Source organism: Carcharhinus amblyrhynchos, chromosome 8 (assembly GCF_965287045.1).
Source record: "Carcharhinus amblyrhynchos chromosome 8, sCarAmb.v2.hapA, whole genome shotgun sequence".
Taxonomy (NCBI): Eukaryota; Metazoa; Chordata; class Chondrichthyes; order Carcharhiniformes; family Carcharhinidae; genus Carcharhinus; species Carcharhinus amblyrhynchos.
The window spans coordinates 85,727,484-85,753,844 of record NC_137331.1 but is presented as its reverse complement, the minus strand read 5'-3'; the positions used below and the strand labels follow the sequence as shown (position 1 = coordinate 85,753,844).

Genomic DNA, 26,361 nt, shown 5'->3' with positions numbered 1-26,361 from the left:
GAAATGGTCGCTACGAGAAGACACAGATTTAAGGTGCAGGGAGGGAGGTTCAGAAGTGATGTTAGGGGTAAGTTTTTCACTCAGAGGGTGGTGAGTGAATGGAATCGGCTGCCGTCAGTGGTGGTGGAGGCGAACTTGCTGGGGTCTTTTAAAAGACTCCTGGATGAGTATATGGGGTTTAATGAGATTGAGGGTTATAGATAGGTCTGTAGGTTGGTAGGTGATGATGTGATCGGCGCAACTTGTGGGCCGAAGGGCCTGTTTGTGCTGTAGTGTTCTATGTTCTAACTGTTCATTTGTCTGAAACAGTATAGGCAAGTCAATATCCATGAAGCTATATCTTATTTATGTATAGATAAGGGAGAAAACTGGAAAGGCAAATTTTGCATGGGCAAGAAACTATTCCTGATTCATTTTCAAAACCCAAATTATGAATTTTTAATAATAAGTCACACCACAAGTTATTCTGCCTTTCCACATAAAATGTAGTGTCATTTGCAGAGTTTCAGAAAATTACTCAATCAATAGATCTTTGCAATCTGTATTACAGCATGATTTGTCTTAAGATTGAATGGCACAAAATATATAGTAAGCATTACACATTGTGTTATAACACTGAATAAAAATTAAAAGTGATTTGCTGCAACTTCCTTTACAGAAAACATGGATATATGATTGAGACAACCTACTGGGTCCATCTCCATTGCTTTTCACATCTGAAATTTTATTTGTCTCACTATGCACAGCATATACTGAACAGCAGGATCACTGACATTGTTTAATACCAATGAACACATGCAGTCTTCATTCAGCTTTTATCGCTGGTCGTCACACGATTAAATGGGTCTGTCCACAAAAGAAAAGCTGGGATATGCATCGTCATTTTCAAGTTCTCCATATGAACTGTGCACACAGTACAATTTTCAGCTCAACATGAAAATTACAACATTGAGAAATTCAAATACTTTGATGTAAGAATTGAAATGTGAATGCTGATCAGTATTTAGCATACATCTTCTGCAGGTAAGTCAGTTAATTGTTCTACAGAGTTATAATGTTCTCCTAAACCATATGCATGTCTCATATACCTGTAAACAAGAAGAAAATATTCAACATCGTAAGATTGTAAAAACTGCTTCGTATCAAAGAATAAGCAGCATTAGCAGATGTTCCAATTTCACAGCTAACACTCCCGGCTGAATTCCTGACTTTTTTTTCCATTTATAACCCATTTGTTACAAATTAATATATTCTTTGACTGACTATGACAATAGTGCAAGACATTCATTCTTAGACCATTAAAAAAAAGCACAGCCAGTAACGTTTCCTAGTTTAATCTAATCTTCAATGCTTACCCTGAAATAATGTAATTTCCCTTCACATTGAAGAGTTTCATCATCCAAAATAACAATTTTTACATATACGTAACTATAGATGCAACAGCACTGTCGATATTAAAATTCTGACTCATTGGATGGGGAGTCATTTATGCACATATTTCTGATGCAATTTTTGTTTCCTCTAGGCCCAGTGAGAACTACTGACTGTCAACTTTGGAAGTGTCGACTTGCCAGAACACATTGAGCCACTGTCAGCTCGCGATATCAAAAATATGCCCAACCTACAATATAAAGTCAATCCACAGCCATTGCACCAGTTATGGGGTTGTGTGCTCAAGGCGGGGTGTGGGTGCTATTTTCTTTTTCTAAGATAAAATTTATAAAGGAGCAGGGATATGTAGTCAGCGATGTGGAGCAGCAAGAAACCAGTGTGAAATACAAAGGAAGAAAGATGATTTAAGACTATAAAGCTAAGTCTAAAACTGAGACCAGTGATGTTGAACTCAGCTCAGAAATAAGATTTGAAGACAACTCATTCTTTGCCGAAAGAATGAATTAAAAAACAAATTTTCGAACAATGAATTGGTCTTAATTTGTTTCCAACTTTTAAGACTGATGTTTTCATTCCTTGAGTTTTACCAATTTCCATATAAAAGGTGTTAGCTAAACATACAACTTCAAATTATTTTGCCATCTACAGGTTAACGTGTATTGTAGGTAAATCTAAAATGAAAACACAGCCACAGAGGTTAATATAGGAGTTTAAATGTGAAATGGAATGTTTTGATCCTCTTACCATTTTTCTTATACATAATAGATAATGGCAAATCTGTTTCACAGGTGAATAACATGAGTAACACTTAGTTTCTCATCTCAGCGGGACTGTGCTGAGCAGAGGTGCAATTCTTTCCTGTGCGCATCGGAAGGAAATGAAGTCCATTTAGTGCCAGATAAAGTGGAAGGAATGTCCTCCTGCCCTGCAGTATCTACCCATGGTAAGAAGTCTCACAACACCAGGTTAAAGTCCAACAGGTTTATTTGGTAGCAAACGCCACTAGCTTTCAGAACGCTGCTCCTTCGTCAGGTAAATGAGAGTTCGTCACCTGACGAAGGAGCAGCGCTCCGAAAGCTCGTGGCGTCTGCTACTAAATAAACCTGTTGGACTTTAACCTGGTGTTGAGAGACTTCTTACTGTGTTTACCCCAATCCAATGCCGGCATTTCCACATCGTATCTGATCCATAGCAGCGTTAGTACAGCCATGAGAACAGACCACCTTTCACCTCATTGCCAGTGTGTTACCAGGAAAGATATCATTTTTAAATAGGAATATTTGATCCAAGTGACCTTTTCTCAATTCGATGGAAAAAAGACTGTTGTGCAGGACCAGTATTATTGTAGGCCGTAGTCTCCAAAGTTTCCACTTACACTAGAATTATTGGTTTGCTTCCATACTCTTCACCTATTGTGACTGGAGCAGAGTCAGCTTGTATCACCTCCACTGGCATTTTCAAAACATGTGATAAAGCCCTCAACTGCAAGGAATTAAACAAATATTGAAGGAAAAAAGTTAGATATTTCTATCCTCTTGCAATTTTGAATGAAATGCAAAAACATTAAATCAATTGCATGCGCAGTTAGTCGACAGCCCTTGCATTTTCAGGATATGCATTTATCATTCTAAATAAATGTAATATAGAGTTCATTAGTTTAGAAGTTAGTTTTAAAATGAAAATAATGTTCTCCAACAATTGACATCTGCTTAAAAAATATCACAATAGAAGCATTAAATAGTTTGAAAGGTAGAGCAAAAGTGTATAGCAGGAAGACTTTAATTTTTATTGAGTGATAACAATCTTTCCAACCAAGATAAAACTACATTAATTATCGCAGAGGATTAAATAATATTTATAGTATCAATATAAAAGTAAAAATAGAATTCATGTATCAATTTCAATACTACACTTGGAAATAAAACTAATCCTGATAAGTATAAAGAATGAAATCTTGCAACTTCAGATTTGGAGAAGTTCTCTGGACTTCAAAGATATTTAAATGAACTTTATGATTCCCAAAAGACTTTGCACAAGTTACTGAAAAATGGCATTGGCATTCGAATACAATCTCACTGAAAGTGGTGGCTTCCGACATTATGCAGACCATCTATGCAATCAGAAGATATTATCAGAGTACCATAAGTAGAATTGAACTGTGAAAATTATTGAAGGGCTGGCATATTATCCAATTATGGAGACTAGCACCAACTTTATAAGGATAATTAGGGATGGGCAACAAACACTGGCCTTGCCAGTGATGCTCACTTCCCATGAACAAATAAAACAATTGCTAACTGACCTCTAAGAAGTTAGAACTAAATGCAGGGAGAAATCTACTGAGACAACAATAGATAGGTGTTAGCAGATTGACTGTTAAGAACCAGGAAGAAAAGTGACAGAAGCCTCACTGCTCTGCTGGCTTATGCAAGTCTTCAATGAAATTAATTTGGATAGCAATTATAATAACCATTACAAGGCAAAAGTAATGACAAAAAACAATCATACTAAAACAAAGCAAACAATACATTTCACTGGTTAAGTTTATTAATTGTAGAATCATTCAATACTTAATTGTATTCAAGTGATGGATATTAACTGGGAATTCACTTGGGGTCATATATATGGGAGCAGACTGAAACTATGGTAATTAGGTTAGGAAGTGCATGTTTGTAATGTGTGAGACTCCAAATATAAGCATTTAAGCATGAAAACATTAGATTCTAGCTCCATCCTTCATTACTTTCTGAGAGTACAACAGGGTAGCAGGAAATAATTGCCAGAAAGTGAAGATCTGAAAGAAGTTCAGAAATAGAACAAAAACACCAATGAACATTGTGGAAGAACTGGGTGAAAGAGCACAGAGTAAGAAAGCATAATGCAAGTATTGATAGAAACTCCGGAAATGATTTTAGCATCAGAAAAATTAACCCATACTGGAGAAAGAGTACCCGATAGTGCACGAGGGACATCTGACAGTACTAGTCCCAATTAAATTAGGCAATGAACTAAAGGCCACACAATAGTCTTACAATAGATCTAGAAGCACGAGTGTGAAGGTTTACTGGCTGCCAGTAAACTTGATAACCTTAATGTAATGAGAGAGGCAAAACAAAGGGTGTTAAATAGTTGGAGATAATAAATTCCAAACTCAGGAAGTACCAAATAAGAGTCAATCACCTTTGATGCAGAGGTGAATTTGTACTGAAAAAGCATACAGGTGGTACGGAGAAGGCTAAAGTGATGTCATTTTCTGGGAATTTTGTAGAGTGACTGAGTGATAACGAAGTTAGAGTGGATTCTCCCAAAGCTGGAAAAGTAAATTTAAAACCCTTTTTTAGCTCTTTTGGCTATATTCACAGAAGTGTAGATCAATCAGCACAAAATACTCATATTTGCAGGGTGATCTTTTTCAGAAAGAAGTTTCTGAAATCACTAAAGAACTAGTAGATGCAGAAGGAAAACTATGGAAACTAAACAACTGAGGCAATGATCTGATGTTATGATATTTTTCAGTGGGGATTGCTGAAAATACATTGTTTCATTGAGGAAAGAATCAAGCATCTATATTTTGATTTGTCACATGCATTAGTATACAGTGAAAAGCATTAGTTTTTTTGAGCGCTATAGATGTCAAAGCATACTGTACATAGAGAAAGAAAGGAGAGAATGCAGAATGTAGAGAATGTCTTTCTCTAGCATATAGAGAAAGACCAACTTAAAACAAGGTAGGTCCACTCAAAAGTCTGACGGCAACAGAGAAGAAGCTGTTTCAAGTTGGCTGATACGGGTCCTCAGACTTCTATATCTTTTTCCTGATAAATGAGGGTGGAAAAGAGTATGTCTGGGGTGCATGGGGTTCTTAATTATGCTGACTGCTTTTTCGAGGCAGCAGGAAGTGTAGACAAACTCAATGGATGGGAAGCTGGTTTAAGTGATGGACTGGGCTTTGTTCACAACTCTTCATAGTTTTTTTGCAGTCTAGGACAGAGCAGGAGCCATACCAAGCTGTGATACAATCAGAAAGAATACTTTCTATGTTGCATCTATAAAAGTTGGTGAGTGTTATCGCGACATGCCAAATTTCCTTAGCCTCCTGAGAAAGTAAAGGCATTGGCGGGCTTTCATAACGATAGTGTCCGCATGGAAGGACCAGGACAGGTTGTTGGTGATCTGGACACCTAGAAACTTAAAGCTCTTGATGATTTCCACTTCATCCCCAATGATATAGACAGGGATATGCCCTCCACTACGCTTCCTGAAGTTGATGACTATCTCCTTTGTTTTGTTGACATTGAGGGAGAAATTGTCATCACACCAGTTCACTAGATTCTTTATCTCTTTCCTGCATTCTGTCTCATCATCATTTGAAATCCAACCCACTATGGCGGTGTTATCAGCAAACTTGAAAATCGAGTTGATGGGGAATTTGGCCACACAGTCACAGGTATATAATGATGTATGCTTTGATTCATTATGGAGAAATATTGCAGTCTTTGAGAAATATGTTATTAATAAGATTGGAGTAGAATTTAAAATAGGAAGTTGAGCTTGTGGGCTTTTAAAAAATATTGTCTAGACATTAAGCAAAGTTAAGTCCTATTACAGCAATTTCCTCATAACTGGTTCTCACAGAAATATGATATTATATCTAAATAGACAGAGCAATTGGTCAGTGGAAAAGGAGATTGGATAAACACTTGAGGGAAATTGGACAGACTAAATTGTTCTAAATAGAGCTGGCATGGACTTGATGGACCAAGTGGGGAGGCAGTGATGTAATGGTATTGTCACTGGAGTAGCAATTCAAAGACCCAGGGTAATTCTCTGGGGACTCAGCTGATGAAGGGGCAGCCAGCGCTCTGAAAGCGAGTGGCTTTTACTACTAAATAAACCTGTTGGCCTTTAACCTGGTGTTCTGCGACTTCTCACTGTGACAAATCTACCCATGGTTGATGGTGAAATTTGAACTCAATAAAAAAATCTGGAATTAAAAGTCTAATGATCACTGTGGAACTATTGTCAATTGTTGTAAAAATCCACCTGGCTCACTAATGTCCATACTTACCTAATCTGGCGTACACGACTCCAGACTCTCAGCAATGTGGCTGACTCTTAAAACATCTCTAAAAGTTGAAGGGCAATTCAGGATGGGCCCAGCCAGTGATGCCCACATCCCATGAATGAATAAAAAAAAAAGAATGACCTCCCTCTGTGCCCTAAATGATGCTATAATTGGTTGCGCACTCAGACTAGACAAAATGATGGTTTTGATGTGTTAGCAATAAATACCGCAATGAAATATTGTAAATTCCATAATGTTTTAAGAGAAAATAAACAGTAAGAAAACCAAATCTGATAAATGCATACTTTAGTTCCCATCCTTAAGTATCCCAAAGAGCATGAAGCTGGTTATTTTTAGCGGATGTTTCACATGTTATTTTCCAAATGGATATTCTAGTGCACTCAGTTTCATATTATTTCTCAGGAGCAAGAATGGGAAATACTTGGGAATCCAAAAGAAATATAAAGAGTCGTTAGAAGTACCCTGTCTCTGCAGGGGGGCAGTGAATACGGAACTCCATTTGCCAAATATTTTAAGTGAGATTCTGCAAGTTTGAAATACTGGAGAGAATGGACACACTAAACGTGATGTAGGTAATTATTCATATGGAATAAGATTTGTGTTATCCATCACTGTACAAAACCAGAACGCTCTAGTAACTGGAATTTCTGACATCCTACAATCCTTGTCAGTTCCAATTTTTTTAAAAGGCAGCTGGAAACCCATGAAGCTGCCCGAAGGTCAGAAACAGCAATTAACGCTCAGAGCAACTGTCAGTAAAACAGGCAGCTTGATTCGTTTTTTTAAAAGCAGTTCTGAAGGTCAGAAATGAAGATTGTAATGGTGGAAATTTCTCATCCCTGATAACACTGCAATAATATATCATATACTTCATAATTTATTAATGAGAGTGCATTTGTTCACATCGCATTCTACTGTCAAATATACTCGGAGTGACCATCTGGATATCCATACTCAAGAGTCATTTATCCAAACCAGTGAGAGTTTCTGTTCAGCTTCCGTCTTCAGCTATGGTAGTGATCTGTTTCATCCTGGGTTTACTAATCAACCCTGCTGTGCTGGGGCTCTTGACTGCCCAGCTGCTTGGTTTCTCCCCTCAACTCCTCAAAGACTAGAGCAACACCTTGTATTGTATCTAGAGTAATGCAAGTCCTCATTAATTGGCATTTTTGATTAACTGGCAGCACCCATTCTTGGAACATGCCAGATAACAAAAATTTTACTGTATTCTCTTTGAAAAGTGTATGAGTTAGAAAGGATTACAGATTAACCTTGCTGACTTGAAGCATGGGCAGCACGGTGGCACAATGGTTAGCACTGTTGCCTCACAGTGCCAGGGACCCAGGTTCAACTCCGGTCTCAGGTCACTGTCTGTGTGGAGTTTGCATATTCTCCCTGTGTCAGTATGGGTTTCCTCCAGGTGCTCTGGTTTCTTCCCATACTCCAAAAATGTGCAGGTTAGGTTGATTGGCCATGCTAAATTGCTCCTTAATGTTAGGGGGAATTAGCACAGTAAATGTGTGGGGTTGCAGGAATAGGTCCTGGGTGGGATTGTGGTTGGTACAGGCTTGATGGGCTGAATAACCTCCTTCTGTACTGCACGGATTCTATTCTAAATGCGAGCAAGAAAGAATCTCTTTAAAATTAAATGGGTGGATGTTTTAAAATTATTTAATTGGTAAGAAGAGAATCTGTTTGGTATAGTAATTGAGTATTTAATAGCATTTGGGTAACGGACATTAACTCATAATTCATTTGGGCTCCTATATATGGCAGCAGACAGGAACTGTGGTTACTCGGTCAGAGGTACATGTTTGTCTCTCTAAATAAATGCTTGTAACTTTGTAAGATTAAGACTCCAGCTCTACCCTTAACCGTCCGGCTATCTGGATTGGTACAAGGTTAGCATTGTAGACATTATCTGTCATTATACCAAGACATTTGTCTTAAAAGCAACACTTGCCTGAGGCAAGCTTCTATCCTTCCACATTGTCTTGCTGCAAGAAGATTTGTAATTAAACTTTGTGCCAGCCAAACTACGTGGCAGTTTAAACTACTCACTGCCTTAATTTACTTTATCTGCGTCCTCTGAAATAATCAATTTTGGTGCAGAAAGTGGTCATTCAGCCCATCAAATAAGCATTGTAACTTAGCACCATTTTCCTACCTTTTCCCTGTACGTTTCATCAAATGTTCACTTGAATGTCTCAACTGAACTTGCCTCCACCATACTTCCAGCCAGCGCATTCCAGACCCAAACCTCTCGGTGTGAAAAAGTTCCTTCTTGCATCAGATTTGCAAATCATTTTACATCTGCGTCCTGTCGTTCTTGATTATTTTACAAACAGGAACAGTTTCTCCCTATTTACTCTGTCCAACTCACTCCTGATTATACATACCCCTTTCAAAACTCCTCTTAGCCTCTCTGAGGTACACTCACATTGTCTGTATCTTTAAGACTTGACTACCTGTAAAGACTCACATTCCAACCTTTATTTTGTGAAACTGAGTGTGCGTCTTTATATGCCCTGTTTGTGAACAGAACTCCCACTTATCTGATGAAGGGGCAACACTCCGAAAGCTAGTGGCTTGTGCTACCAAATAAACCTGTTGGACCTTAACCTGGTGTTGAGAGACTTCTTACTGTGTTTACCCCAGTCCAACGCCAGCTTCTCCACAACATAGCATCTACTTATGTGACTTACAGTAACCTATTTATCAATTGCTCCACTTTCCCAGAGTTCACACCACAACTCCACTCAAAGCATCAATTAATTATTCTGATTTAGATATCTACAGTAATGTTCTGATACAATACCCAGTGGTGCCAAATTCTCAGTTACCATTTAAACATAGTAACAAATATTAGTTTTCTATGGCCATAAATCAAATTTTTTTTTTCCACTCAGAATCCTATATTTTCACTTTGCATTCTTTAAGGACATAAAAAATAAAAGCATGAAAATTCCAGAGGATTCTTTGAGCCTGCTCCACTATTCGATATGATTGATCTTCACTTTCCTGCCTGCTCCCCATATCACTTCATTCCCCTAGGGTGCCAAAACACTTCTTTACAGCTTTGAATACAGTCAGTGACTCAACATCCAACAGCACTCTGAAGTGAAGAATTCCAAAGGTTTGCAATCTCTGGATAAAAAAATCCTGTGTATTCCTAGACAATATCCCTGGGTTCTAGACTCTCCAGCGAGGGGAAAACAGCTTCTCAGCGAATACCCTGCCAGGTGCCCTCTTTCTATATTTCCCATTCTTACATATAATCAAGGAGCAGCAGCAGCCATTCAAATCTGCTCCTCCATTTAATAAGATCACTGCTGATCTTAAAACTGCACTGCACTTGTTCCCAATAATCTTTCATCCACTTGCTTACCAAGATTATATCCACCTCTGCCTTAAAAAGATTCTAAGGCTCTGCTTCCGCAATCTTTTTGGGAACAGTGTTCCAAAGACTCACAATCCTCTGAGTAAAAGAAATTTGCCTCTTCATTTTAAATGGGCAACCCCTTATCTTTAATGTGACCTCTAGTTCTACATTCTCCACATCAATCCTGTCACGATGTCTCAGGCTTCTCAATGTTTCATTCAAGTCACCAATTATTTTATTAAACTACAGTAAATACAAGACTAGCCTGCCTAACCTTTCCCTGCAATGGCCCTTCCTAAGCCCAACAATCTTCAGCTACTTCATCAACGATCTTCCCTCCCTAAGGTCAGAAGTGGGGATGTTCACTGATGATTGCACAATGTATAACACTATTCGCGACTCCTCAGGTATAGATGCAGTTCCATGTTCAAATGCAACAAGATCTGGATAGTATCCAGGCTTGGGCTGACAAGTGGCAAATAACATTCGTGCCATACCAATGCCATGCAATGACTATCATCAATAAGAGACACTCTAGTCACCGCCTCTTGACATTCAATGGTGTACTAATCATTGAATCCCCCACTGTCAACATCCTTGGGGCTACCATTAACCAGAAACTCAACTGGACTCACCGTAAACAGTGGCTACAACAGCAAGTCAGAGACTAGGAATACTGTGATAAGTAACTCACCTCCTGACTCCCCAGAGCCTATCCACCATCTACAAGGCACGTCAGAAGTGTGATGGAATATTCCCCACTTGCCTGGATGGGTGCAGCTCCAGCAACACTGAAGAAGCTTGACACCATCCAGGACAAACATTTAATCCCTCCATCACCAATGCTCAGTAGCAGCAGTGTGTACTATCTACAAGCTGCACTGCAGCAATTCACCAAAGATCCTTAGACAGTACCTTCCAAACCCACAACCACTTCCATCTAGAAGGACAAGGGCAGCAGATAATGAGGAACACAGCACCAGCAAGTTCCCCTGCAAGCCACTCACCATCCTCACTTGGAAATGTATTGCTGTTCCTTTGCAGTCACTTGGTCAAAATCTTGGAACTCCCTTCCTAACAGCATTGTGGGCCAACCCACAGAACATGGACTGCAGCGACTCAAGAAGGCAGCTCACCACCATCTTCAAGGGTGCAAGGGATGGACATTAAATGCTGACCAGCCAGCGATGCCCACATCCCTCCTATGGATAACAAAATAACACAACCCAACTATTCTAAGCATCAGTCTGGTAAACCTCCTCTGAACTGCTTCCAATGCATTTACATTCTTTCTTAAATAAGGTAACCAATAGTGTACACAGAACTCCAAATGTGGTCTCACTAGCTCCCTGTGCAACTGAAGTGTGTCCTCCCTACTTTTGTAATCAATTAACCTCACAATAACTGATTACATTCAATTAGCATACCTGCAAGTAATTGTACTTGCATACGCATCTTTTGACATTTGTGCACTAGGACACCCAAATCCCTTTGTACCTCAGAGCTTTGCAATTTCTTACCATTTAGGTCACGAGCTTCCTTTTCAGTCTTCCTGTCAAAATGGACAATTACCTGTTTTCCCACATTATACTCTATTTGCCAGGTCTTTGCCCACCCACTTAACCTAGTGATATCTTTTTATAACCTCCTTATGCCGTCTTTACAATTTACCTTCCTACCTACATGTCATCAGCAAATTTGGCAATTCTACCTTGAATCTCTTCATTCAAACTATTTATATAAACGGCAAACAGTTGAGGTTCCTGCACTGTCTGTGTGGCACATCACTTGTTACATCTTGCCAACCTGAAAAAGACCCATTAATGCTGACTCTCCACTTCCTGTTAGCCATGCCTATATGTTACCCCCTATAGCATAAGCTTTTATTTTCTGCAATAATCTTTGATGTGGCATTTTATTAATGCCTTCTTCTTAACTTCAGACAGCACAATTTCATTTCAATGGGCATCCCAGGAATTAACCCAATGAACATGCTTTCTAATTGCCTGTTCCTTTATGCTAACTTGGTGTTTCTTGTCTATGAGCATGTACAAAACCAGAATTAAATAACTTCTTAGAAAGCAGAATATTTGGAAAAATTTTTCCCCAAGGAAACAAATGGCAATGGTGGCAAAGCGAAGGACTATTTTTCATAAAAGGAAAACACATTTTGACTACAATCACGTTTTGTGCATCAATTTCAAATCTGATTCCTCCTCATTAGGATAGTGGGAAAGCAGTTATAATTTTAACATAATGTGCTGGTTATGATTAGCTGAAGGACAGTGAGAATATTATTCCAGTGAAAGGACTAGCATTTGTACTGACGGATGACTTCTCTTATCACTTAAGAATTAAAATATGATCTAAAAATAGATGCAATAAAATGTTAATACCTTACCTCAAGTTGTCCACCCCAGGCTGTTGTGTTGGCTACTTCATCACAGTACTTTTCAAATTCCTCTGAAATAGAAATACTTTTTCAAGGTATGACAGAAAAAAAGTTGCAAAGTATGATACAAATTGTATTATTTCATTCAACTAAAAGATGCAAATCAAAGGCTTCCAATCAGGAACTCAGCAAGTCGGAATATTGTGGTCACATCCAACCAGTCTGTGACATTCTATTGCAATATATCACCAATCACAAAAATTGCATTGTTTAAACTAAAAGAGTAAGAACTTCAAATGGACAGATTCAAATGATAATTCCTGATACAGTATGGATGATGAAGTAAGAAATAACAGCTGGATTCCACCATCCAACTCTTTGTGAATACTCTGCCATTCAATAAAATCATGAAATTCACATTCCTACTGTATTCCCATATCCCAATGAACATGGACATTAACCAGAGAAAATCGCTTGTGTTCCTATACAAGGGGGCAGATTGAAACTGTGGTTAGTCGGCGAGTGGGTGCATGTTTTAAATGCGTATCTCTGAAACATCTGCTGATATAAAAAAAGTGTAAGATTGGCTCCGCCTAAAAGTCTGGATTATAACATGGTAGGCAAGAATGGATCTATGTAGATGAAGATTGGAAACTGAAAAAAATATTTTCACACAGGAAGTGAAAACCTCAGTGGCCATAGCAAAAAATGGCAGCAAGCTGTTGTAAATTCAAAGTTCTCAATCTGAAAATGACCAGTGGAAGAATAAAGTGGGCATGTGAACATGAAGTACACCTACCAAAGAGAAACAAGATGGTGTACTTTACTTCTCATTTTACTTGTAGAAAGCAATGTGAGAAGCCTATCTGTTGGATATTGATGAATCCTGGACTTTCTAATATAGTTCCTGGATAAAAATCAATAAAAAAAAACAATTAAATGCTTGCAAGTCACGGTCAGAATCTAATAGCTTTCAGAAACAGACGTTCATTTTGTTGAAAAATATATCACAGACTTTAACAAGTAAAAAAAAAATGGACAAAATTCAATTTCGGGGTCACTGAATCAATACTGGATGTCTCAAATGGACAGGTGTTTGGTTCTGGTGAGGGGGGTCCTATTAGATCAAATGTGTGCTGCCTTAAAAGGAATCCCTGGAGAAACAGACATCTCATTCACTCCTTCATGGAACAAATGAGACATTTGGTGACAGCACAGAGAATAGAGGGTATAATTATGACCAGATTTCAAAACAGGCAGAATGAAGATGGAAGTACCTTTAACAGATCTGATGACTATGGCAGAAGACAAAACATGAACAGCAATAACTGATGAATGAATCACAGGAATATCGAAGGAACAGTTATTAGGTGCTTCAGGTTTCATTCAAACTATCATTATGTGGTGAACTACAAAATTATATATAAAAACAGAATTCTGAGGAAGAGAATTAAGATAATGTGAACCTGAATTTATATGGGAGTGGGGGTGGGGGGGTCACAAGAAATTAGTCCTCTGATGAACTTGTTAACCAAGGACTATTTTACCTATGCAGTACTAGATTCGAGTACTTCAACAGTATGCAGTTGAAATTGGTCAAAATTTTGTTTTCACTCACCAAGTAGCATAAGGTAAAGAATATAAAAGCACTACTTAGGGTTTGCTGTTAATAAAACCTTAAGATCAATAAAGAGAATTGTAATTCCATGTAAAACAGCTAGTGTATGGCCTATTACTGATGTAGTCTCTAATAAGATACCATTCTGTTGGGTAAACTGTCTATATAAAAAAAAGAGTACAAATGAAACTTGGCACAGTACGACAAGGCAATTACTTTTGGAAAGCCAGTTGATCTGCAGTCAGGACATTATCGTATCCCCTTAATAAAAGTGACAGTTCTCTCAGAGAGGTCAATCAGGTGACAAGAATAAGGGGAAAAAAGATTGCCGTAAAAACTTACATGGACAATTTGGTCACCCTACTTGTTAAAGGTTTAAAAACACTGCTAAGAGATACAGGTTTGGTTGGTGACGAGTACACGAGGCTAATGAAAGAGAGAATGATGAAATCTGGAGAAAGTATCCGAAAGCATTGTCATATCCTATTGCAAACCCTCCAGTGGCACATGACTTTAGTGAGAGAGATGCCGTGGATCTGCTGGTATGAGATTCGTAGAAATTAGAGCACGGAGAGATATTATTCAGCCTACAATGTCAATGCTAGCTTTTCATCTGGAGTTATTTATTCTAATCCTATTTGCACACAACTCCATATTCACGAAAGAAAAGTTGCCCATTTAATACAATTACCTCAGCATGAAATAGTAAATATTCTGAACAACTATACATATATTGAACACGTTCAATTGAACATATTCATTGAAGACACAACCAATATGCACTTCAAGCAGTACAAAAATACTTTCAAACTTCAATATAATAAGGCTGAAGATCTAGTCAAGCTGAAAAGACTTAGAACAAAATGAGACACAGACAGAGTTGAAGTCAAACTCCTTACATCCATGCTATCTTAAAAACATGATGTTTTCTGTCAATTTTGTCTACAAGGTGGAACCAAGGATGTAATACTTGTCACAGGATTCAGAGCGTCTGACCTGTTCTTACAGCCACATTATTTACATGGCAAGTCAGTTCAGTGTCTGGTCAATGGTAATCCTCAGGATGTTGATATCATGGGATTCAGTGATGGAAATGCCATTGACCACCAACGGGCGATGGTTAGATTCTTACTTGTTGGAGATGATCATGCCCAGCACTTAAGTGGCAAGTAATATTCACACCACTTATCGGTCTGTTGCATTTGGACATGGACTTTCTCAGTATCTGAGGAGTCATAAATGATGCTGAACATTGTGTTATCATCATCACTGAACATCCCTACTTCTGATCTTGTGATGGAAAGAAGGCCATTGATGAAGCAGTTGAAGATGGCTGGGTCTAGGACACAACCCTGAGGGCATCCTGCAGTGATGTCCTGCAACCAAGATGATTCGCCTCCAACAACCACAACCATTTTTCTTTGTGCCAGGTATGATTGCAATCAGCAGATCCCAGTGACTTCAGTCTTGCTGAGGTTTCTTGATGCCACATTCAAGTCAGGTGTGGCCTTGATGTCAAAGACAATCACCTCTTGAGTTCAGCTCTTCTGTCCATCTTTGAACCAAGGCTTTGGTCAGGAACTGAGTGGCCCTGGTGGAACTCAACCTGAGTGTCAACGAGCAGGTTATTGCTTACCAAATGGTGATTTCTAGCATTGTTGAGAATAACTTCCATCAATTTATAGATGATCAAGAGTAGATTCATTGGTTCAGTTGGATTTGTTCTGCATGAGTCGCAAAAACCCAGCTTGCAGGTGCAGCAGGCGGTCAGGAAGGCGAATGGGATGTTGGCCTTCATAGCAAGGGGGATTGAATATAAAAGTAGGGAGGTCTTGCTGCAGCTGTATAGGGCATTGGTGAGGCCGCAGCTGGAGTACTGTGTGCAGTTTTGGGCACCGCACCTGCACAAAGATATTTTGGCCTTGGAGGGAGTGCAGAGGAGGTTTACTAGGCTGATACCGGAGTTGAGGGGGTTGAGCTATGAGGAGAGGCTGAATAAACTGGGCTTGTACTCGTTAGAGTTTAGAAGAATGAGGGGATATCTCATTGAGACGTATAAGATAATGAATGGGATGGATAGGATAGAGGTGGAGAGACTCTTCCCGCTCAAAAAAGACAGTAGGACTAGGGGGCACAGCCTCAAGATAAAAGGGGGGCGGTTTAGAACGGAGTTGAGGAGGAACTTCTTCACTCAAAGGGTGGTGAATCTCTGGAATCCTCTGCCCGTTGAAGTGGTGGAGGCTGCCTCGCTAAATATTTTTAAGACGCGGGTTGATGGGTTTTTGATAAGAGAGGGGATTAAGGGTTATGGGGAGAAAGCGGGAAAGTGGAACTGAGCAGCAACACATCAGCCATGATCTTATTGAATGGCGGGGCAGGCTCGAAGGGCTGGATGGCCTACTCCTGCTCCTATTTCTTATGTTCTTATGTTTTGTGTACTGGATGTACCTTGGAAATTGCTGGTTAGATGCTAATGTTGTAGCTATCCTGGAACAGCTTGGATAGGGGCAGAGCAAGTTCTGGAGTCTTCAGAACTATTCTGAATTTTGTCAGGACCCACAGCCTTTTGAGAATGTAGAGCCTTTAGCTGTGTCTTGGTACCACATGGAGTGAATTGAATTGGTTGAAGACTAGCATCCATGCTGCTGGGAATTTCCGAGTGGATCATCCACTTGGCACTTATGGCTGAAGATCATTGCAAATTCTTCAGCCTTATCTTTTGCTTAGTGGAATGCAATAGAAGGGTTTTTTTGGGGGTGGCCAATGTGTGGAAAGCCAAAGTTTAACAGAAGAATGTGAAGTAGGATGTAGACATTGCAGAGCTATGGTGAGAAAAGGGCAAAGAGATCAGTAGATAAAGACGAAGGTCTTGAGTTCAATCACTGAGGAACAGAATGCCAATAGAATTTGGTACAGGTAGAGGTGATGTGTGTGATTAGTGCAGGGCAAGATTCAGGCACAGAAGTTTTAGAAAAACTGTAGTTTAAGGAACAGTGGAGCTGCTGAGATGCCTCCTGGGGAAGTCAACTCCAGAACAGAAACCTAGTTAAGAATTTCAGCAATAATGAGGGGTAGAATAATAGTGCAGGGAAGCAATGTTGTTAGGTTACAATAAGCAGCCTTAGTTGTACAGAAGTATGGAGTTTGAAGTGCAGCTTCAGGTTGGACTGAATAGCTGAGGTCTGCATTATCAGATTCACCATGAGAGAACAGTTGGGGAAAGATTGTGTTTTTGTCAGGTGCCAAACAGGTGACTTCAGTTGTACTACAAAGTTCTGGCGGATCCACAGTTTAATGTTTAATAACTCTCACCAGTTCAAAGATTTCCCATTCATTGCAACTCCCAAACAGTGCGCCCTCTGAAGAAGCATAGAATAATTGGCATCAGTTTCTGGATTTCCACATTTGAAAAGTACACTTCAAGTTTCAGAGGGACAACAAAGGCAAATGTTGACAGTTTTGTAATCATTACCATGACAAACTCCAGGCCAAAAATCACTAAAATTAGCACATAAATGAGGAGCAGGAGGCAGACTAGAATCTTAATACAACTGAGTTGCCCTCACCCATACGTGAACAGAAAACTGGAGATGCACCAGTTAAAATATATTAATGGCCTCTATCAGAAGGAGAAATGGCATTACAATGTTTGTTCCTTTGTGCAACAAAGGCATACAACGTAAATATGATTGCGAGTTAACTTTTAACAGAATCTGTAACTTCAAGCAAGTGAAGCACCAGATTGACACTTACCAGGTGTATACATGTCTCCTGTATTACAGTTGCTCAGAAAAGGCAAAAAATCATCCATGTGACTTCTCATGAATTCAGCTGCCTGTGTTCTTAGCTCTGCAAGGGTCAATAGACTGTTCTGTTTTTTAAGTTGATCTTCGATAGCTTTGTACATGCAGTGACCGTCAGATGGAATCTGCTTGATCTGCAACTGCCTTTTAGCAAGGATTTCAGCAAGTTTCTGATTTTCCAGGTGCCTGACTCCTTTCAAATTCTCAATTTCAGCTTCAGCTATTCTCTCTTCCCTTTCTTTGTCCTGAGCAGCTTTCTTTTCCTTGCATTGGAGTTGAAAATATATATTTGTAAAAATGATTTCACTTAAATATTAGAAAATGTACTTAAAAACATCATCTTGAACTTAAAACTGTACATTTGCTTCATGTTTTCTTATCTCAAAAAAATCAAGAGGGAAAATACGATAAGATATTTGTGGTCCAAAACATACCCTTCTTTTCTGTGCCTTTGATATCCGAGACTGTTTAATTGCTTTCCCATTTTCTATCTCCAATTCTAAATTTGCAATTCCATTGGTAGATGATTCAACCTAAAGGGAAAGGATATGATCAGAACTGAAGACATTGCTCAGATATCCATTGTGACAAAGCTTTGGGGCATTAGTTCAGACTATTAATGCCATTGCCCTTATTTGTGCAAATCCCAGAACAGAAAAACAAGGCTTTCTGCAGCTTTACCAATCATCAATACTATATGACAGAGAACATGTAAGGTACAATGCATGAAATTAAGGCTTGCATCACTTAAAGTAAAACTGATCCAGAGAATCTATATTCCCCCAGTTCAAGAAGTCAGACTAATGAATAGTATTCTTTGCTTGTATATTATTGCACACTTTTTAAATATATGAAAAAGACATAAAATAGCACAAAATAAATCCAACAATAATCGTTTTAAAACACGCTGATAACTTCGGACTGCAAGGCTTTGGATTAGCTTATCTACGTTGAAAACTGACCCCATTGTAAATTGCAGCTTTTGATTGATTAGTAGCGAATTGCCGAAGTCAGCAACGTTAAAGCACAATTTTGAGATACACACTTTCCGTCAGTTATTACATAGTTCTGACTACAATTCCTGCAAGCTGGGCAAATGACTGCATTGGAAAATTTTATAAGATTTGGAAAACTTAATATTTTTAATCCATCAAAACAGTTGTTTTACAGAATTAGGCTCTATCATTTCATTCACTTTCAAAAAGTGAACACATTATATGGTAAACTGTATTAAGATATGATTACATGGTCTTATAACCTGTAAGGATTCAAGTGTTATGGGAATAAGGTGGGAAAGTGGAGGTGATCAGCCATGATCTAATCTCATTGAATGGCACACCAGACTCAATGGGCTGAATGGCCAACTTCTGTTCCTGTGTGTTATGGTCTTGTATCGAAGAATTTATTTTCCTTTCCATGCAGGATAATTTTTACTGATAGTACTCCCTTATTAAGATTTCTATTGTAACACTAATTTTTAGAATGCAGTTGAGAACTTCATGGATGGAATTTTCCTGTTCTGCCCGCCAAGGAAATTGTATTGAGTGGGACATGGACAATGCAAAGGTCTGTTGACTTCGGGCAAGACTTTCCCGGTCTTGGTGTGAACGCGGCCGGAACATCCTGCCCCATGTATCAGTATTTATCCAAAATGACATACTGAGAATGAACTGGTAGATATCAAATGCAGCATTTATTTTCAGCTTTGCTTTCACATGCAAGAATGCTTAACCAATGGAAATAAGAACATAAGAAATAGGAGCAGGAGTAGGCCATCTAGCCCTTCGATCCTGCCCCGTCATTCAATAAGATCATGGCTGATCTGTCGTGGTTCAGTTCCACATTCCCGCCCTCTCCCCATAACCCTTAATCCCCTCTCTTATCAAAAACCCATCAACCCGCGTCTTAAAAATATTTAGCGAGGCAGCCTCCACCACTTCAACGGGCAGAGAATTCCAGAGATTCACCACCCTTTGAGTGAAGAAGTTCCTCCTCAACTCCGTTCTAAACCGCCCCCCCCCTTTATCTTGAGGCTGTGCCCCCTAGTCCTACTGTCTTTTTTGAGCGGGAAGAGTCTCTCCACCTCTATCCTATCCATCCCATTCATCATCTTATATGTCTCAATGAGATCTCCCCTCATTCTTCTAAACTCTAACGAGTACAAGCCTAGTTTATTCAGCCTCTCCTCATAGCTCAACCCCCTCAACTCCGGCATCAGCCTAGTAAACCTCCTCTGCACTCCCTCCAAGGCCAAAATATCCTTGCGCAAGTACGGTGCCCAAAACTGCACACAGTACTCCAGCTGCGGCCTCACCAATGCCCTATACAGCCGCAGCAAGACCTCCCTACTTTTATATTCAATCCCCCTCGCTATGAAGGCCAGCATCCCATTCGCCTTCCTGATCACCTGCTGCACCTGCAAGCTGTTGAATCAAGAACTCTCACAAATTCACTTTTCTTTTCAATGTTGTACATCAGTGCACCATTGCGATATTTATATACAACAAATGATTGGAAATCTATGTTAAAGCTGTGACAGGCCATATATTCAAAATGTATACAAACCATGAGAATAAAGCTCAAGACTGTGGCAAAACTAAATAACTTTTCACTATTCTATTCAAAATTGAACAAAAATGATCTGAGATTTGGATTTGCAAGTTCAAGTTTAATGACGAACACTTTTCACTTCTGTGGTGAATCTTTCATTATAGCATTTATACGATGTAGCAAAAGCAAGAATGAGGATGCCCTAAGATTACAACTCTCAATCTGAGGCCGCATCATGCACTGACACCAGGAATTTTCTACAATATACCTAGAAATTGTATATCCCAGTTTATTTAAAAAGTAAGAAATCTGATGTATTTGCAGAATCTAAAAACAATGCCATTCCCTCACCGTACTAGATTTATCAAGTGACTGTGTGAGCTGTTTAAGTTCCTCCTCATGTCTTAGTTCCAATTCGGCCTCAAATTTTGCGACTTCCTCTACCAGCTGTTTTCTTCTTTTCTTGTCATTTTTAGCAACAGCATTTTTCATTGCCTGTATTTTAGCTGCAATTCAAAGGAAAGGTATAATATTTAGCACTTTTTTTTGCCTATAAGAATTATTTCTACATATACACATAAAAAAGGACATGCCTATTTAGGTGTAATTTAATTGAGAAGTTCAGTTATATCATATAAGTAGTAGTTTGGCACAACTGAGTGGGTTGCTAGACCTTTTCGGATGGCAGTTAAGAGCCAAACACATTGTTGTAACTCTACCATCACTTGTAAGCCAAACCAGGCAAAGATGGCAGATTTCCTTCCCTAAAGACCTTAATGGACCAAATGGGTTTTACAACAATCAATTCTAGATTCACTGTCACAATTACTGAGATCAGCTTTCAATTCCAGATTCATTAATTGAATTTTATTTATTAATTGAATTTAAATTTCAACAGCTAGCAGCGTAGAATTTAAACCCCTGTGCCAAGAGCATTAGCTTCGGCCTCTAGATTACCAGAGAAAAGACACTGCCACAACAGGTGGTGGTGTAGTGGGAGGGAGGGTGGCGTAGTGGGCATGTCACTGGACCAGTGACCTAGACTAATGCTCTGGGAACATGAGTTGACATCCCACCGTGGCTGCAGGTGGAATTTAAATTCAATTAATAAATCTGGATGAAAGCTGATCTCAGTAACGATGACCATGATGCTATTGCAATTTGTTATAAAAACCCACCTTGTTCACTACTACCCTTAGCTGGTGTGGCATATATGTGACTCCAAACACACAGTAATATGCTTGACTCTTAAGTGTCCTCTGAAATGGTCAAGCAACTCACTCAGTTTAAGGCGAATTAGGAATGAGCAGTGAAGTCTGACCCAGCCAGCCCATGCCCACATCCCATTCCGAACTTGCCAAACCTACTTCAACAGCAGCTTCCAAATTCAGGACTGCTATCACCTAGAAGGATAGAGGTAGCAAAAGTATGGCAACACCATGACTTGCAAGATTCCCTCCATCTTAACTTGGAACTATATCACCATTCCTTCACTGTTGCTGCCAAAATCCCGGAACTCCCGAACACCTACTCCAGATGGACTGCAGCAGTTCAAAGCGGCAGCTCACCATGACCTTCTTAAGGACAATTAGGGGTGGATAACAAGTGCTGGCCTAGCCTGTAACATCAACCTCCCATGAAAGAATAAAAACAATCATAAAAGTGAAACTCAAATCTGAAGCATAGTTCAGTAATATTTCTTAAATATCACAACTTTTGTAACTGTGTAAAGTAAATTAACACACAGAAGTGATACTGCTTACTATTCACATGGAATTATTCAAGCACCAGAATGTAAGGGACCACATGTTGAAATTGTTAGCTTGCACATTTAAATTTTCCCAAGTCTCTATCACAATTGCCCTCAATAAATACTTACTAAACTAACAAACTAACCTGTCTCTGGATACATCTGCTTTAGAGGGACTGCATTCTCAAACTTTGGCATAAAGTCTGTTCTTAAATAAAGGGGGCGTCTTGTAGTAATAAAATACAAATGCTTAGTCTCTTGCTAGTGTTACCTATTTTCACCAACTTTAATAAGAAAGCTCAGAGTCTACATAAGAACATAAGAAATAGGAGCAGGAGTAGGCCATCTAGCCCTTCGAGCCTGCCCCGCCATTCAATAAGATCATGGCTGATCTGTCGTGGCTCAGTTCCACATTCCCGCCCTCTCCCCATAACCCTTAATCCCCTCTCTTATCAAAAACCCATCAACCCGCGTCTTAAAAATATTTAGCGAGGTAGCCTCCACCACTTCAACGGGCAGAGAATTCCAGAGATTCACCACCCTTTGAGTGAAGAAGTTTCTCCTCAACTCTGTCACAGTTTTTCTTAACTGTCTGATTTCAATCATTAGTTAACAGTTTTAATGATTGCGATATAATCTCCATAAATATTAAATTTAATTTCTTACTTATATGAAACAGTTGTTCAAAATCTCAGTAACATAGAATAAGAATAGAACATTAAGAAAGAAAGCATAGCAGAGATTATTTACTTCTTTTATTATTTCCTACCTTTTTCTCCAACACTCTTTTTCAATCTGGTACTGCTGGTAACGCACTGTAAATCATTCGGGGAGTTCAAGTTGCAGTGACAACACATATATGTGGTTTGGAGCTATGGATTGTGATGGTAGAGGTTCTAACTTTCTTTCAATCACATGGCTAACCAGGAATCCCTCCTACTTGTATTAATTTCCATTTGTAAGTATTGGAAGGTAAATAACCAACCTGTTTGGATGCGCCATAAACGTACCTTTCTTGACCAACAAATCCCATGGTGGGACTAAAACCTAAAGCTTCTGAATCAGAGGCAGGGAGGTTACCCACCAGACCAGATAACTTTCTAATAAATATGCCCAAATATTTCAGAAAACATTAGATGTGTTTGGTACCAACATCCTGCAGCTCAATACAAATGCAACATCTTCTCAATTGCAATGTCGCTAGGTAAATAAATGTATTAGTGCCAACATTTGTGGAAAATGTCAACTCAATGTAAATGTAACATTCCTTTAAACGCAATAAACGTCTTGTTGCCAAAGCCAGTGTATGACAATGTAAATGCAGCAATCTTTGGATTGCAATGTTTGAATGTATTTAGTCAACATTGCCTGATATACCTCAAAGTGCTTTTGAGCTATGATTATCACTTTTGCAATGTGCAAGATGTTTTTGCAATGTACAGAATGTCTTTTGGGATTTTAATATATTTGCTTTATGAAAATCATTTCGTCAGTAAAATTGAATGAAAAAAGGCTATCCCTCAGCCCTGATAAATGTCAATTTCATAATTTTCAAAACTGACAGTTGTTAGGCCAGAGTGATCATTCATCTTAATTCCAAAGTTAACAATCAAACCCAATAATTATCCACACCAGTGCTGCGCAAACCCCACCCCCAGATTTGCTTCCAAGCTCAGTGTACAACTGTAAGGTAACCAAATGAGTACAGTCAAATTTTACTTTTCATTTAATAACATTACATAATTACAAAATAAACTGTATTTTGTGTCAGCTATGGCTCACCTCTGAGTCACAAAGTCCCAGGTTCAAGAACCACTCGAGGACTGTGCACAAAACTTAACACTCCAATGCAGTGCTATTTCAAAGAATCATAGAATCCCTACAGTGCAGAAGAGGTCATTTGGCCTATCGAGTCTGCACCGACACTCTGACAGAGTGCCCTCTTCCCCAGCCTATCCCCTTAACTTTGCACATTTCCCGTGGTTAATCCACCTAACCGGCTCATGTGTGTGGGAGGAAACCAGAGCACGCAGAGAAAACCCATGCAGGCACGGAGAGAATGTGCAAACTCCACACAGTCACCTAAGGCCAGAATTGAACCCCGAATCCCTGGCGCTGTGATGCAGCAGCGCTAACTGATGTGCTGCCCCACACCTGATGAAGGAGCAGCACTCTGAAAGCTTGTGATTTCAAATAAAACCTGTTGGACTTTTATCTGGTTCTGTGAGATGTCTTACTACAGAAGGGCAATGGAGTTAGTTATCTCTGCTGTCCTGGCTAATAGGTCACACACACAAAAAAAAATCATTTCTGTTCATCACATTGTTTTTTAGGGTGGGGGGGGGGTAATTTTTGCTGCATGCGCCCAAACTGATTTCTCACGCTGAAACAGAGCTTTGTGAGTGATTTGAGGGGTTTGGTGAGTCTGGAGGAAAGAGTCAGGGAAATCCCATGTGAGGGCCCAGCAGGCTCACTCAGCTCCAGGCCGGGGAGAGTGAGTGAGGCCTCGGCCCCGGGGATCGGCCCCGGGTCTGCTCCCCCACAAGCCGCGAAAAGCAGCGGCCGGGCGGTGTAAATGTCACGGCTGGCCCGTCGGCACCGTCCCCGCCACACACAGCCGGCGGCTCCTCTCACCCTGGGGACGGCAGCCGCTTCCCGGCCCAGCTGCCGCTCCCTCTCTCCACTCCTAGACCTCCCCGAGTCCCTCTCACCTACCCTGCAATTCTTTCTTCTCCTTGCGGTGCTTTTTAAAAAGCTTCTCCTCCTCCGTTTCTATTTCCTCCATGGTGTCTGCAGCGACCCAGTCCTCTAACTGAAATGTGGCCTGAGTCTGTGAAGATCAGACATTCAGAAACACCTCCCTCTGCAGCACAACTTTCCCCTTTCAACTCTAACCTTCCCCCACCCCCACCCAACACTATTAAAGCTGCACCACCCTGAGTACCTCTTTATAAATTCTCAGTACATATCGGAAAAAGACACTACAGTATATCGTCTACTTTCGTTGAAACAATAAATCCTACAGTCAATTACCGTGCCAAACACCAATCATATTTTGAGTCTACAACCCTAAATTCAGTTGACAACTTGCATCTGAAGAGGGCATTTAAACAAATTGACATCGCCCCAACTGTGCACAAAATAAGAAGGTTATAAAGCATATTTTTGATTCCGAGCCACATAATGAGATATTAGAGCAGGATTTAAAGGTTTGAATCAAAGAGGTATGTTTTAAATGGAGGAAAACAAGATAGAAGGATGAATAAATTAGAGCACTAAAAGCACAGTGACTGGAACAATTAAATTTTGGGGTGTTTTGAGAGTCCACGATTAGAGCAGCAGAGACATTTCAAAGGTTTGTTTGGGACTCCAGGATTTTATGGCCAAGAGAGGTACAGCCAAACAAGTTAGTTATCAACCTTCCAGCACATGCAAATAACAATTGATAAGAGTGGGAGGGGCCTCTTGTTTAGGTCAAAACAAGTAAACAAACTCCAATTGCGTTAGGACAAAGTAAAAGGGGCCCTATTTTTAGGTCAAACCAAGTAAGCAAACTCAAATTACATTAACACAAAGTGAAAAGGGTGGCTCCCCAAAAGGAAAGGGGAACAGCCCAAAAAAAATGTACAAAGGAAGCTTAAGACACATCAATCAAAAGGTGATTGTCGGGGTCTATAAGGCACCTCAGTCCCTGGGGTGCCCAACGGGCGCGGCAGGCGTCGACTGTGCCCGCGGACACCGCATGCTCCCTCTCCAGGGACACTTGGCTGCGAACATAGCCGCAGCAGAGGGGTAAGAGTGAGAGGCAATTCTTGGTCAGCCATGTGATTGAAAGAAAGTTGGAGCCTCTACCATCACCATCCATTGCTTGAAACTGCAACATTCGTGTTACCATCAGTTCCAGAAAAAAGTGTTGGAGAAGGTATGAAAGAATAAATGAGAATTAAATAATCTTCTGCAGGGTGGGCAGGAAAAGAGAATCTTGAAGAAAGAACTAAAAAAAATCCAAGACTGACCAAGATGTTAGAACATTGCAGCAGCAGCAGAGACAAGCTCCAACACCAAAACAGTAAGCAACAGCAGAGAAACAGGATCAATTGCAGAAACAATTCTGGGGCTTAGCAGAAGCATGAAATCCACCCCACCGCTCCCAGAACCATTTCAGAGTGTGAAGATGTTCCAGTGAATAAAATATCCATTAACAACTTAGATAATGACATAAAAAGTGAAATATCCAAATTTGCAGATGACACAAAATTGGGCAGCATTGTAGGTAGTGTTGAGGACAGCATAAAGCTACAACAGGATACTGATAGTTGGGTGAATGGGCCAAGTTGTGGCAAATGGATTTTAATATAAACAAGTGTGAGATTCAGATCAAAAAAGAA

General features: G+C 39.7%; 1 protein-coding gene across 2 annotated transcripts; it reads right to left on the bottom strand.

Moving 5' to 3' along the window:
• Positions 1-292: 292 nt before the first annotated feature.
• Positions 293-24,848, bottom strand: otud6b (OTU deubiquitinase 6B). 2 transcript variants are annotated; one of them, XM_080194393.1, is made up of 7 exons: positions 24,689-24,848; positions 20,575-20,729; positions 18,108-18,206; positions 17,624-17,936; positions 12,262-12,323; positions 2,768-2,874; positions 293-1,088 (listed from the first exon to the last, which is right to left on the bottom strand). In XM_080194393.1, exons 1-7 carry the CDS (start codon positions 24,756-24,758, stop codon positions 1,004-1,006), a joined length of 891 nt encoding a protein of 296 aa, XP_080050519.1. In that variant the 5' UTR covers positions 24,759-24,848; the 3' UTR covers positions 293-1,003. The 2 variants fall into 2 exon arrangements, with proteins under 2 accessions (XP_080050519.1, XP_080050520.1); XM_080194394.1 differs by lacking the exons at positions 293-1,088; positions 2,768-2,874 and adding an exon at positions 4,094-4,186.
• Positions 24,849-26,361: the final 1,513 nt, after the last annotated feature.